This window comes from Magnolia sinica, chromosome 17, assembly GCF_029962835.1.
Source record: "Magnolia sinica isolate HGM2019 chromosome 17, MsV1, whole genome shotgun sequence".
NCBI classification, from domain to species: Eukaryota; Viridiplantae; Streptophyta; class Magnoliopsida; order Magnoliales; family Magnoliaceae; genus Magnolia; species Magnolia sinica.
In genome coordinates, this window is record NC_080589.1 from 17,118,248 (window position 1) to 17,132,585 (window position 14,338).

General features: G+C 37.2%; 1 protein-coding gene across 2 annotated transcripts in view; it reads left to right on the forward strand.

The window, feature by feature from the left end:
• The first annotated feature begins 1,061 nt into the window (after positions 1 to 1,061).
• The window catches only part of LOC131231039 (membrane-anchored ubiquitin-fold protein 3-like), a 47,407-nt gene continuing 34,130 nt past the window's right edge, over positions 1,062 to 14,338 (forward strand). The window contains exons 1-3 of one of the 2 annotated variants that reach the window (XM_058227122.1): positions 1,062 to 1,221; positions 2,079 to 2,219; positions 2,308 to 2,527. In XM_058227122.1, the coding sequence (XP_058083105.1) occupies positions 2,395 to 2,527 (133 nt within the window). In that variant the 5' untranslated portion in view covers positions 1,062 to 1,221; positions 2,079 to 2,219; positions 2,308 to 2,394. The remainder of the gene's footprint in view (positions 1,222 to 2,078; positions 2,220 to 2,307; positions 2,528 to 14,338) is intronic. The other variant, XM_058227121.1, reaches the window with a different exon arrangement.

Sequence of the window (14,338 nt, forward strand, 5' to 3'; positions counted from 1 at the left end):
TGGGCCATGGCAACAAAATAGGCCCAAGGGTCTTCAACAGGTGGGATCCGTCTTGCTCGATCTAAGACGGACGATAGCCCATTCCCTTTTTGAGCCTAAATCAGGCCCAATTCCGGCCGGAGAAGCTATCAGCGGCCTGGATTTGGCCCTGCCATGGCCTGAATAGAAATGTCTTGATTTCTATCAAGCCCAATTCCGGCCCATGGGCTCCATGTAACACAAGCCCAATCATGGGCCGCACTGACTGTCGGCCCACTTGCACCACACCAGCCAACAACACATTTCAGGACCCGATAATTCCTCCATATTCCCTCACACGTGCCAAAGTTTCACACGTATCAAAATCCAGAGCATTCATATGCCCTGGCGAAAAAATCAGGACGGTCGGCGGCAGACATGATTGCTTAAACGAGCCGCCCTAGGTTCCAACTGGGGCCCACCTGATCAACGGACCGTCCTAATTTTCAGGTCAACACAAAGCACCGGCCATCCTGAATTTGAAAGTGTCAATTCTCGCACGTGTGCCAAGCTGGCACTTGCAGCTGGAGTTCCTGACACTGGCTTCGAATTTCTCGAATCAGAACCCGCTTCACACGCTTCGGTCCGTGCAACCGCGGTCAAGATCTACGCCCTTGGTTTACGTTAACTATCTCTACCCTCACGTAAACGCAAACGAGACTCGCGCGAGTGAGATCGGTGAAAAGCCAAGCCAAACACGTGCCAACATAGAACACGTATAAGCGATCCAATCCATTAATTAGGTTTATACTACCACGAAACTTCTAAATCCAGAACTTACTTAATTCATAATTGTGCTTTTAACATGGACCGTTTATCCTTCATTAGCCATTAAATTTTTTCTCTTGAAATTTTAATCAAGCTAAGAACTTAACCACATGATTTTCGTAATATAGGATTTCAATGTATCTGATGTATCACACGTGTATGAACTATCGACGTGTATGGAGATCCATATCCCCCATCTCACTCGCGCGTCGCGTTAGCAGGATTCTACCGCTCAAATCCTACCCATATAAACCCTTCCACTTCCGTATTTCATCGGCTTTCAGATCTCTCCATCTCCCTCGCTCTTTCTCTGCTTGCTCTGTTCTGCCTCTCTTCGCTTCTTCTCCAGCCGAATATAAGAAAGGAAATCTGCCCTTTTCAAAAAAACCCTAGAAATTTGTAGCTGGATTCTTTCAGCAATGGCGTCCTGATCAGGTTCGTGAACTGTTTTTCTCCTTCGATTCCTGCAATTCTCGGTCATTTCGGTAATTCGACTGTATTGATTCGATATCTGTCGGTTTCAATCGATATTTTAGGGTTTTCTGTTTGAATTTGTATTGGTTACTGAGACTTTCAAGAATTTATTTTAGCTTATACCTTTCTCGAATCTTTTGATTTTGTCGTGAAATTTGAAAGGCTTGGGAGAGACTCTGGTGGATTCTTCAGTAAGTTAATTTGGGGTGGGGTTCTTGAAGAGATTTTGAATGATCTTGCATGTGGTATTTGTGCAGATTTGCTTATGCTTTGAATGCAGAGAATTTTCTGATTTTCGCTTCTTTTGTATTCGTTGAAATTCGGGTCATACTTCCATGGTCTAGAGGAGGAGGGAATATACAATGCTTGAACCAAACTAGAAGCTATTTAATTAGGGCCAGAATGCTTCAACTGAACTAGATGCGATTTAATTAGGGCCAGAATTCCATATGGGTGGGCTGTAACTTTCATTGATCCAGACAGTTTAGCTGGTGGGCCACACCATGTATGGCTTATGCAAGACACGGCCATAGAATAATCCTGTCCATCCGATACTTGGCCAATGGTCCGTATGAAATGTTGGAGAAGGTCGGGGATCAGATGATGGGACTTGTTCAGTGGAAGTAAGTTTTGGTGAGTGCTCGTTGAAGGTATGACCCTCCAGAGATGACGAAACTGGATTCCTGAAAGTAGACCTGTACAGAACACTGCCCTTCAGGAAAACACTGTTAATTTGGGCTGAGCATAGGATAATACATAGTATTGCTTGCTGTTGATGAAAGAGCCAATTGACTTACATGAAATGCTTAACTTGCCAGGTTCAGATATTCCAGATGTTTGGGGTTTTACAGACTTATTGTCGGATTTATCGGCATTATTATGAAGGATTGATTTCAGTGATTTTCCAGATTCCTGGTACTCGGTTCAGATGTGTAAGAAGGTATCCACCTTATTCTCAGGTCTGCTCCATTTTATTTTTATGTCTTAGTGATTGAGAAGAATAATAGTAATAATAATAATTAAGGGGTCATCTACTTGCATGTCTAGGTAATGAGGAACTGATTCTTTGGTTGAGTGGATTTTTCTGTTATTGCATCTGATCTGCAACTTTGGAACTTTATAAGAAGAGGAACAATGGCTGAAGGAGAGGAACGTCTTGAACTCAAATTTCGTCTTTTCGATGGATCAGATATTGGTCCAAGTACCTATTCTCCATCTACTACTGTTGCAATGCTCAAGGAAAGGATAGTTGCGGAATGGCCTCAAGGTTACAATGTGTATTGACATTTGTTATATTTCTCATATATCTATGGAGTTAAATTTTGTCTGTCTTGATTTTCATTGAATGTACTGACTGAAAACAGAGCAAGTAGATTGGATTGGCATACGTGTCCTTGGAATCTTAGTTACCTCTTATTATTCTTGAGATATAAGGTTCTAGTGCCCTAAAGCTTGGATAGTTCCCATGGAGTAAGCCATTTCTTTTCAAGCGTGCTATGAAATGGTAGGGTAGCAGATGTGCCTGTTTTGTAACTATTGAGTTGAGTAATTCTCTATCCAGAGGCCGATTTGAGCAGTCTCAAGCTTGTAGTAGGAGTCATTTGTTAGGTTATGAATCCTCATTTTCTACCTCTCCATTAGCTTTAAATTTTTTAGGAGGAAAGATTTAAAATAAGTATGGAAATTATCATTCATTAGATAAAGTGAAGAAATTTTCAGATAAAAAATATCATCAATGAAGATGCTGGATGTAGGAAATTTTTCAAAGACAAACTATGGCATTATCAATACTCTGAATACTAAAACTATGGCATTCTGCTCCAAATGCCCCATATGATCATGGAAATAGCATTCATGAGGTGAATATCACTATAGAAATTATGTAACTTGAAGCAAAACGCTTTACATGTTTTCCTCAAGTGTACTACCAAACAAATATGCATAACTATCAACTTCTAGTCATGATGTTGTCGAAGATTAACCACATATAGCTTTTCTTTGTCAATCATTATTGGGTATCTTGTCCCTCAAAGCAAAAGCAAACGTATGTATTGATGGTTGTGGATTCCATTGGCACTAATGCCATTGGAGTTTGTAACTAAACGACATAAAATTACGATGGGATTAGATTCACTAACTTGGGTGTTTTACGTTGGATACTGCAAGATAGAATGATGCTCTTCTAGTATGGAGTTGAAGCTCATGGACTTTGGAAGTCTTCATAGCTAAATGTAGTTTGCAAGATCACAGTTGGGGGATCAAACTCGCTGCTCAAAGATGAGCCTGCAAAATATGGAGATCTATCGGTGAGGTTGTCTAGCAATTCTTAGCAAGTATTGAATTGAGAGTTGGTACGCCTGACAGGATTACTTTCTCAAAAGAGAGGCATTTGGTGTGGCGGCAGAATCTCCCTGCTCTACAGGAGAGTGACAAACAACAATTACGTAGTCTCAGTGGTCTTTAACATGATGTGAGATAATATCATCTGGGTCTTGACCTTACACAGGGATCTCAAAGCTGATGGAACTATTTTGCTGACTCAATGCTTGGAATGGTAAAATAGGTGCGGATTCCTCTAGCCAGACCAGATCAAGGTGTGCTTGTGCTCCACTACTAGTAATGCTCAGGAGCCCAAGTTGTCCTATAGGAAACTTTGGGTGGGATATCTTCCGTAGAGATTTTCTGCCTTTTTCTGCATTGCTGGTTGAGTCTTGGTCCTTGTAGGCAACTATTTGCTGCACAGAGGACACCAGTGCCCTCTAATAAGTGGGTGCATTATTTTGTAGCTATGGACCACCTCATTGCTACATGATCATTTGGGTATTGGGATCTCTAGGATTTTTCCTCCCATGGTTTGTTCATTGTTGGAGAACTGGTCTGGTCGTGAGCTCTTCTGGTTTCATGATTTATTATTATTATTTTTGAAATGTGCAATCAAAGCAACACCATGGGGAATCTATGTAACAACTCAAAATTTTACGTAGGCTAAAATTGAAATTTTAAATTTTTAAAAGGGAATGATCAAATTGGTTGTAACATCCCCACTCTTATCTTATCCAAGGAACCGTTTTCTCTTCATAAGGGTGGGACATTCTCTCTAAGCAGGAAAAAAAAAGGTAGGAGAGATAAATCAAGAGGAAGAAGGGCTTGCAAGGTCAATACTTTATTTAGTATTGTTTTATTTATTTATATTATTATGCTTGGGGCTTGCATGATGGATGGTGCGGATTTACCATGGGCACAACCCATGTGCACATATATCAACAAGCGTGTATATACACAATGCACCTTGGTGCACCTTTGGCATGTAAAACAAAGAAGAAAAGCAAAATGTGTAAACAGAGACTTGTTTTGCTTTTATTTGAATTACGTGTTGGGCTTACCGGTGCATGTGGGACCCAATCGATTTAGTCCATTAGATTCCGAGAATCAAAATACGACGAATCTCAAAAAAATAAGTCAAACCAATATTTGGGTGAACCATAATATCCAAAATAGAATTCAGGATATATTCATTGTTGGAAGATCTATCGGGGTCGCAGGGACTTCCAATGAAGATAATATTCTTTTGACTCTTAAAAAACAATTAGGTGAACCAATGAACAACTCGGATCTCAACTAGACAGTTAGGAGAGCCCGAGATAAGGATGGTATATGTTTTAATGGTGGAAGAATGGTCTGCACTGTTCATGATGGTACGGTCCATTAGAATCATAATTTAACTCATTTTTTTACCCATGTCCTAAAACGATGGTGGTAAATCGTGAACGGAATAGATTTAGTAGTGCACACGTATTATGTGTGGACCATTAGAAAAAAATAAAAATATATATATATATATATAAAGCCAAAAACTCTCCAGCGTACAAAGGTGAAATTAATGTATTTACGGACAAATCCATGCCGTCCATTAATCTTGTGTGGGGTTGTCTTGATGCAAGTGACAAATCCATGCTGTCTAAATCTTGTTACTTAATAAGAGACTTGGGGTTGAAAAATTAACTCGAAAGAAAACTCAAGTGGACCACATTGCCTTGAACAATGAAAAATGAATAGTTACCATTGAGCATTCGCGTGGGCCATAGAAGTGTTGTTTCGAGGAAATTTTTGGGCTCGCCCCGTATGTAAGGATTACCCATCTCACCCATGCCTCACATCATCATGGGATCCACTTAAATAAATAAATAAATAAATAAAAATCTTCGATTCCAGCATTGGAAACCGAGTGCGGTTTCCAAACGTTGGAGACCATCTTAGGCCATGAGGTTGTGGACCCCACGGTGATGTGTTGTACCCACCTTGTCCATTTGGTTTGGAAGGCCACTTTGGGCTTGGGGTGTAAATTTAAGACATCCAAAATTTGTGTGGCTCATACCGTAAGAAAACAACGTGGTTGTATGATAATCTTTTAAGTTATTGCAGCTCCCACAGATTTCGGATTGGACTAAAATTTCTTCCTGAGGTTCACCATAGTGATGGTAACCTTGTAATCAGTTCAGATCCTTATAGTAGGACCCACGTTGAAAAAATTATATTAGATATACATAATATAATATATTTCTACCATATGTGGATGTATGGTAAAACTTATACTAGCCACGGGCGTGTTTAGGACAACACATCTATATGTTATAATGTGTCATCATAGCATGTTGTTACAAGATCCAAGCGATACATGTGGTGGGCCATCTTGTATGATATCTAGTCTGCCTTTTTGGCTAGGATAGATAAGATAAATCCTCTATTCATTAGGTACATTACCTTGTAGAACCTAAAAATCACTCTCATTTATGGCCTCAGTGATCAAAACAAATCAAGGATTTTATGAACTTGATCTTTTGTCATCCATTCATTTTTAATATTATGGTGCACTGTATATGGATTATACGTATTCCCTGATTTCCTCCATCAGATTTCTCATTAACTTTCGTCACCAAATTATCAGGTGAGTGATCCGAACATGTTTTATTTCTATATGATTAAAATAGTTTGTTTGTTGTATTACTATTTTTGGTTGTATTATGATTATGATTGTGAATGACTGGATTGAATTAATTATAGATTGATTAGTGCCAAAATGTTCTTAGAATTATGAACATGTGAAATGCCTCTCATATAGAGAGATGTATGTAACAATTTATATGATTATTGATGCATTAAACATTCATGCCTTGCATTGTTAACGCCCCCACGGATTCAGATTAATTCCGGTTTCGTAAATACATTAATTTCACTTTTCTAGGCTGGAGAGTTTTTAGCTTTATATATATATATATATATATATCCTGATGGTCCACACATAATGTGTGTGCACTAAATCCATTCAGTTCACCAGTTTACTACCATCATTTTAGGACACGGGTCAAAAAATAAGCCGGATTCGTGATTCTAGTGGACTGTACCATCATAATCAGCGCAGACCATTCTTCCACCAGTAAAACATATACCATCCTTATCTCGGGCCCTCCTAATTGTTTAGTTGAGATCCAAGTTGTTCATTGGTTCACCCAATTATTTTTGAAGCGTCAAAAGAATTATTATCTTCATTGGAAGTCCATGCGGCCCCGATAGATTTTCTAATGGTGAATATATCCTGAAATCTATTTTGGATATTATGGTCCACTCAAATGTTGATTTAGCCTAATTTTTGGAGGTTTGTTATATTTTGATTCATGGAATCCAATAGACCGAATCGATCGAGCCATACATGCCCCAGTAAGCCCAACACGTAGCAAACCAAGTCTTTGTTTATATGTTTTGCTTCTTTTTCTTGTTTTACATGCCTAAGGTTCTCCAAGGTGCACCGTGCATATACACACTTGTTGATATATGTGCACATGGGTTGTGCCCATGGTAAATCCACACCATCCATCATGTAGGCCCCATGCATGATAATATAAATAAATAAAATAATACTAAATAAAGTACTGACCTTGCAAGGTCTTCTTCCTCTTGATTTATCTCTCCCTCTTATCTTTTCTCTCTTGTTTTTTTTTTTTTTCCTACTTGGAGAGAACGTCCCACCCTTATGAAGAGAAAACAATTCCTTAGATAAGATAAATGTGATGATGTTGCAACCAATTTGATTATTCTCTTTTAAAAATTTGAATTTTAGCCTAGTAAAATTTTGGGTTACATTCTACTATTTAAGAAAAAATTTCGTCGTCAACATTTAGTATACTTAAGTCGGGTAGTGCATCTGCGAATCTGTGTGTCTTGCATGACTAATCTCAGTTGGCTAATCTTCTAAAGAGTCACTACCATAAATTTTATCTAACAAATCAAGTGAGTCCTTCGACTATAATTGTAGAAATCTTGGTATTTGGCTATGGCATTATTTGTTGGTGTATTGAGTCCTAATATTATTTAGTTGCTTCGCATGCCTGTGTCATATCGTACCGGTGATGGTGTTAGATATTTGAAACCTTGAGATGGGTCTTTACATTATTGAAGCGTGTACACGTAAGACTGAATGATGTCATGGTGTGGGTGTGTCCTGAGGCTAAAGTTGTGACGCGTACCTATAATTGTAACTATTGAGATAACCTATAGGTTTCCTATGGAAGGTCTTGCTGCTGTGACCTTGGTTAAGGCCACAACGCTCCCTAGGGATATGGTGGAGACGATCTCAAGGATGAGGGTTGAGCTGCAGAGTGGGGTGGGGATTGTTGGTATGTAAATAGCGACACATGTTGCTTAGGCAGTTTGATGACTTAAGGTGGCAGTCCTAGACTCTGTGGCTAACGAAGATGAGGCAATGACAAAACTTAGGTGGGTCGTACGACATGAAACAATACATGATTAATGTTGGCAAATGAATTGAAAAAATATTATGGATGATATGTGTCAAATTCAGACAATGGAATAACACAACCGGTTTATGAAAAGGTATTATCAATGGTTTAGATGGGAAGTAGATCAAACATGTAAAGTTAGACAGGATATTGGATGCTTAGGAAGGTGTTTTTGAGCATGTAATTTAGAAGTGGGGTTTGTTGGTTAGCAACTTTCAATGATTAAATAGGCACATACAAGGGTGTAGATACGATGAACGACTAAATTTGTAAGTAGACATGTTTACAAGTAGATGGAAAATTTCAAAGTCGATTTTAAACAATCGAGCATGGACATGCAGCGTGGCTTCAAATCCTTAATTATAGCAGGCCTTCGGGACTAGAGGGGTAAACGATGGAAGATTCTGGTGGTCTAATCTTATGATATACTCTGTCTTACCTAGTAGTCTAAAGGATATTTTAGAGCTTAACTACCTAACTCATCAGTAATCCATTCTCGATGTACTGGGTCCAAGCATTCTTTATATGGTGCCATGATTCATATCGTTATAAGGATAATCTATGATTGGTTGAAAGAGCACTTGGTATACGGGAGATTCAATAAATTGTGAGGGAAGGATTTGGCGGCTGGGGAGAGTACATGAAGTAAACATAGGATTTTCAACCGAGAAGATCATCAACGTAATTTAGTCACGAATGATTAGATGCACAGCTGGATTCCTCTATCTCTAAGCTTTGAATTGTCTAGATTCTATTAGCCTGATTCGATGTGTTCAGCAAGGATAGACTAGCAATTGATTAGACCAATGTAAATTCTGTGAGAGAGGTCTGTCCTAGATTCATACATAGGTCATGACAATATCAATCGAGTTATAGGCTTCTAATAAAACTTTAAGAGGTTGATCCAAAAAATCAACTTGGTGAGTCAAGAATAATGATGATTTTTTTATTTCTTATTTTCCATATGAAATGGGATTTATCTAGTTGATCTTCTTATCACGATTGAAATTTATGTATCATTTTCTGATTAGATGGCCACATGATAGTTTAATAGGAATGTAGTTGAGATATGCATCAAGGTTGAATGCAAAATATTTCAGGTTCTGATTGCGCTGGTCACGATGATGTTATTGATAGCTCCAGACACTAGATTGGTCTATAAATTTTTCTAGTGATGAATTTATAAGTCTAATATTAGTCTGTAAAACTTTGTCATAAACAGAGGTCTACAGAAAATTCAAAAATTCGGACGGTGAGGGCTATCTAGAAACAAACGATTTTTGACCAATTCTATAAAAACCTAAATTCAGTATTGAAAAATCTGAATTCATATTTCTAATTATTTTAATTTTAAACTAGATTTATTAACCTACGATCTGCCTTTTGATTCACTTCGATTGGAGCTATACTTAATTAGTCATGAGTTTCTGAAGTCGGGTGATTTTTGATATACAGCAAAATGTGGGGAGCAAAAGTTCTTAAAAATAGTATAGGGTCCATGTTCACGTTTCTAATATGAAGTAAGGTTTAAATGAGTTCAAATTATATTTCAACAAAATTGCAAAGGGAACCTAAATTTGTGTATTTAATTAATAAATTTTTTTTATCACCAAGTATGCGGCATATGTTTTATCATCAAGTATAAGGGCATATGTTCCTATAAGAAAGGAATTTCATAATTTAGTAGGGATTATGGGTTTTTAACTTTAAACTTATACACACACACACACACACACACACGCACACACTCTAAACAAAGTACATCAGAAAAAAATATTATTTTAACTAAAGGTAATTATCAAAATAAAAAACTCTATCAGTTGAGCCGATCGGACACCAGTTTTGGGTAGATTCAACTTCTATTTGTTGGAGGTAGTTATAATCACTGTTTAATATAATTGGAACTTCAAATTAAATCCAAAAATTTTCTGGGAATCCTATTACAAGTGGTATCTTTGTAAAATTATAGCTGATCTTCCAACCATAGAAAATTTTAAAATTCCTGCAGTCAGACTTGTCCAAAATTTGACGAATTCTGACCAGTTGGTACTAAATCCCCAAATTAGCATAGTGATTGTCGGATTCAGATTTTCTAATTATTTTTATTTTAATTTAGACCGGTCTATCTTTGAATAGGCTTTTGAATCGCCTCGATCGTAGTACCTTTATAGTTATGAATTTTCCAAGTTGGGTGATTCCTGCTACCCATTGTTGCCTAGCAGGACTTTGTGGACTAAATATCCTTAAAATTCATTATGTTTTAAACTAACCTATCTCGACATAAAATGTACTCAAATCAAAGTGCAAGGAACATCCTACTTTTTTTTTAAAAAAAGAAAAATAAATTTACATATCAACAAATAGGGAACCCAAATTTTTGTTTCTACTCTTATTATTTCACACAACATTCAAATATAAAATTTTAAGTGTTATGTTTCTAATTCCAAGGAGGCCTACCAATTATATACATGAGTGGGGCACATAACCTACAGGTCACATTAGGTTTTACAAAAAAAATGCCTCTCTCTGACACTATTCTGTCACGCCCTGCAATTCAGATACTGAGTGTGCACCCTCAGACCTGAGTTACGGTCCATGACTTGTACACTCGGTGTAGTTAAATCAATGAGTCACATCATTTTAATAATGACATAATATAAGAAGAATTTTATGTTCTCATTAATATCCATCAATATACTCATATCAACTACTAATCCATTCACAAACATTCACCACCACACATCCATAATAATTGAGAACACTGACTAAAACATTTCTATACACCCAATTGAGACTTTTATTAAGTTATTATTCAGAATCAACAATGTATTAAAAAAACCAGAAAATCTAAATAAGATGCTATTTCGAAATAGAAATGAGAAAAATAATAGGAAACACATGTCCCATTTAATCATTCTACTGATGCAACGCAGTAAGCTCGTTTTCGGTTAAATATGGTCATTGTTCCCGTGGATCATTCACTTGTTTGTCTCATGTTCTCGCTCTTGAGTTGTTGTATCTACTTCAATTCCATCTGTATGGTTTTTCCATCAGTACACCGTCAACTGGCCGGGCCTAGTGAGTGAACCCATCTTGGTTCGTGCATGATACAATTCAAATAGTACACACAAGTAAAGCATAACAATCGAGCATAAAAAATAGAAATACAACGCAAATGCTGTGAATGATGTTGATGATGCATTAAGTGGGTATAAATAGAAACCATCCACTTGCTTAGGTTGTATATTGACAACCCACATCTGCTCTCGGTAGGCTTCTACCATTAGTAGGCATGGGCATGGCCCGCATCCGCCCATTGGGCAAGCTTCTACATAGTGGGCTTCTAGTGGGTACAATGAGTTGACCCCTAGGTAACCGTACAAGAGCGTTAATGATGCAAGGCATGAATGTTTAATGCATTAATAATCATATAAACTGTTATATACTTCTCTCTATATGAGAGGTATTTCACATGTTCATAATTCCAAGAACATCTTGGCACTAATCGGTCCATAATCAATTCAATTTAGTCATTCACAATCATAATCATAATACAACGAACCAATGTAATATAACAATCTATTTTAATCATATGGAGATCAAACATGTTTGGATCACTCGACTTGGGGTTGAAAAATTAACTCGAATGAAAACTTAGATGGACCATAATGCCTTAAATAGTGAAGAGTGAATGGTTAATATTGAGCATTCTGTGGGCCATAAAAGTGTTGCTTTGAGGAGATTTTTGTGCTCACCCCTTATGTGAGGATTACCCGTCTCACCCATGGCTCAGATAATTGTGGGACCCATTCTAAATAAATAAATAAAAATAAATTTTTGGCTCCAACGTTGGAAACCGAGTGCGGTTTCCAGACGTTGGAAACCATCTTAAGCCATGAGGTTGTCGGTGATATGTGTTGTATCAATCCCGTCCATTTGGTTTGGAATGCCACTTTGGACTTGGGGTGTAAATTTAGGATATATCCAAAATTTGTGTGGCTCGTACCGTAAGAAAACAATGGTGGTTGTACGATAATCTTCTAGGTTATTGCGGCTCTCATAGATTTTGGATTGGATTGAAATTTCTTTTCAAGGTTCACCACAATGATGATAACCATGTAATCGGTTCAGATCCTTGTAGTAGGACCCACGGTGAAAAAAATGTGTTAGGTATACATAATGTAATATATTTCTACCATATATGGATGTATGGTAAAACTTATTTAATATATGGATGTATGGTAAAACTTATTTCTACCATACATAATGTAATATATTTTTACCATATAAGGATGTATGGTAAAACTTATTCAAGCCACAGGCGTGTTTAGGATAACACATCCACATGATATAATATGTGTCATCATAGCATGTTGTTACAAGATTCAAGGCATCCAAGTGGTGGGTCTTCTTATAAGATATTTAGTCTGTCTTTTTGATGGGGACATTAGAGGACCTACTCGGGTATACTAGAGACGGAGATGACCACCAACATCAGCGCATCTTTCTTTGTAGATGGGAGACGAGTTTCAGATGGGGCCCGCCAGGCCATTTTGAAGACTCCACATGCATTGGACGTGCATTAGGAAGACCCCACCTTGGGATGATGCATGTGGGTTGCTTAGGATGTTAGTCATAGGATTTCTATTTTCGTGTCGATCCGACCGTTGGATCTTGTCGATCAAGCCATCGGGCTACCAGATTTTTTTAGGTATGGGCCCCTTGGACTCTGATCTTGTTTTATTTATTTATTTATATTTTTTTTTTGTTATTTTTAGGAGTTATTTGATGGTTGAGATTAATAATATATGTTTTAGTTTTCTTATTTTGGGTGATGGGCTACTTCACTTAAGTGAGTGACATAGTTGTAATTGTGCTAGATTTAATTCCGAATTTTTAATTATAAAACCACAAGGGGAGTGGAGTTCCAATCCTAGTGGAGATTTGAGAAGAAAAAAAGAAGAGAGAAGCTCTCTTGTGTGAAGGAATTTTTCTCATTGTTTTCTAGGGTTTTTTTGAAGAAAAAAAAACCCTCCATTCCAATTAAATTGTGGAAGGGTAGAAACTTGTTTGGTGGTCGATTCCAAGGTACATCCTTCCTCTTCATCTTCTTCGAAATGTATTATTCTTCTTCTCGTATTCTTATTTTTCCTTCCATTACAACCTTCTAAACCTTAGATCTTCAATTTCCTAATTTTCTCAATATCTAAAAACCTTAATTCCAAAATCCCCAATTCCCATGAACCTAATTCTCTATATTATAGATTTTTCCCTTCTTAACCTTAATCATAAAACCTACTAGTCATTCCCTTGAGTGTGAAATGTGTCTATGCTAGATTGGAAGTCTATACTTCCAAGTGGGCCACTCTTGAACTATTTTATATTTTCGTGCACCGTGTATGTGAAAACCTAGGATCTTCATGTTTTAAATCTGAATTTTTATATCTATTATGAGGATATGCTTGATTTTACATGTTGATTGCTGAAATTAATGTGTAATTGATATCTCATCTTGCATCTTAGGATAGTTTCCATCATCGTGCATCACTTTTTTGCTGGGATAAATAAGATAAACCATATCCATTAGGTATATTACTTTGTAGAACTTAAGAATCACTCCCATTTATGGCCTCAGTGATCAAAACAAATCAAGGGCTTTATGAACTTGATCTTTTGTCATCCATTCATTTTTAATATTGTGGTGCACTGTATATGAATTATAGGTATTCCCTGATTTGCTCCATCAGATTTCTCCCTAACTCTCCTCACCAATCATCAGCTAAGTGATCCCAACATAGTTCATCTCCATATGATTAAAATAAATTGTTGTATTGCTATGGTTGGTTGTTATGATTATGATTGTGAATGACTTGATTAAATTGATTATGGATTGATTGGTGCCAATACGTTTTTGAAATTATGAACATGTGAAATGCTTCTCATATAGAGAGATGTATGCAACAGTTTATATGATTATTAATGCGTTAAACATTCATGCCTTGTATCATTAACGCTCTTGTACGGTTACCTAGGGGACAACTCATTGTACCCACTAAAAGCCTACTATATGTGGAAGCCTGCCCAAGGGGGGGGGGTGGGGATGGGATGCAGGCCTTGCCCATGCCTACCAATGGTAGAAGTCTGTCAAGTGCAGATATGGGTTGCCGATATCCAACCCAAGAAAGTGGATGATTTCTATTTATACCCACTTAATGCATCATTCACATTAATTACATCATTTGCGTTGTATTTCTGATTTTTATATTCGACTTTTATGCTTTGCT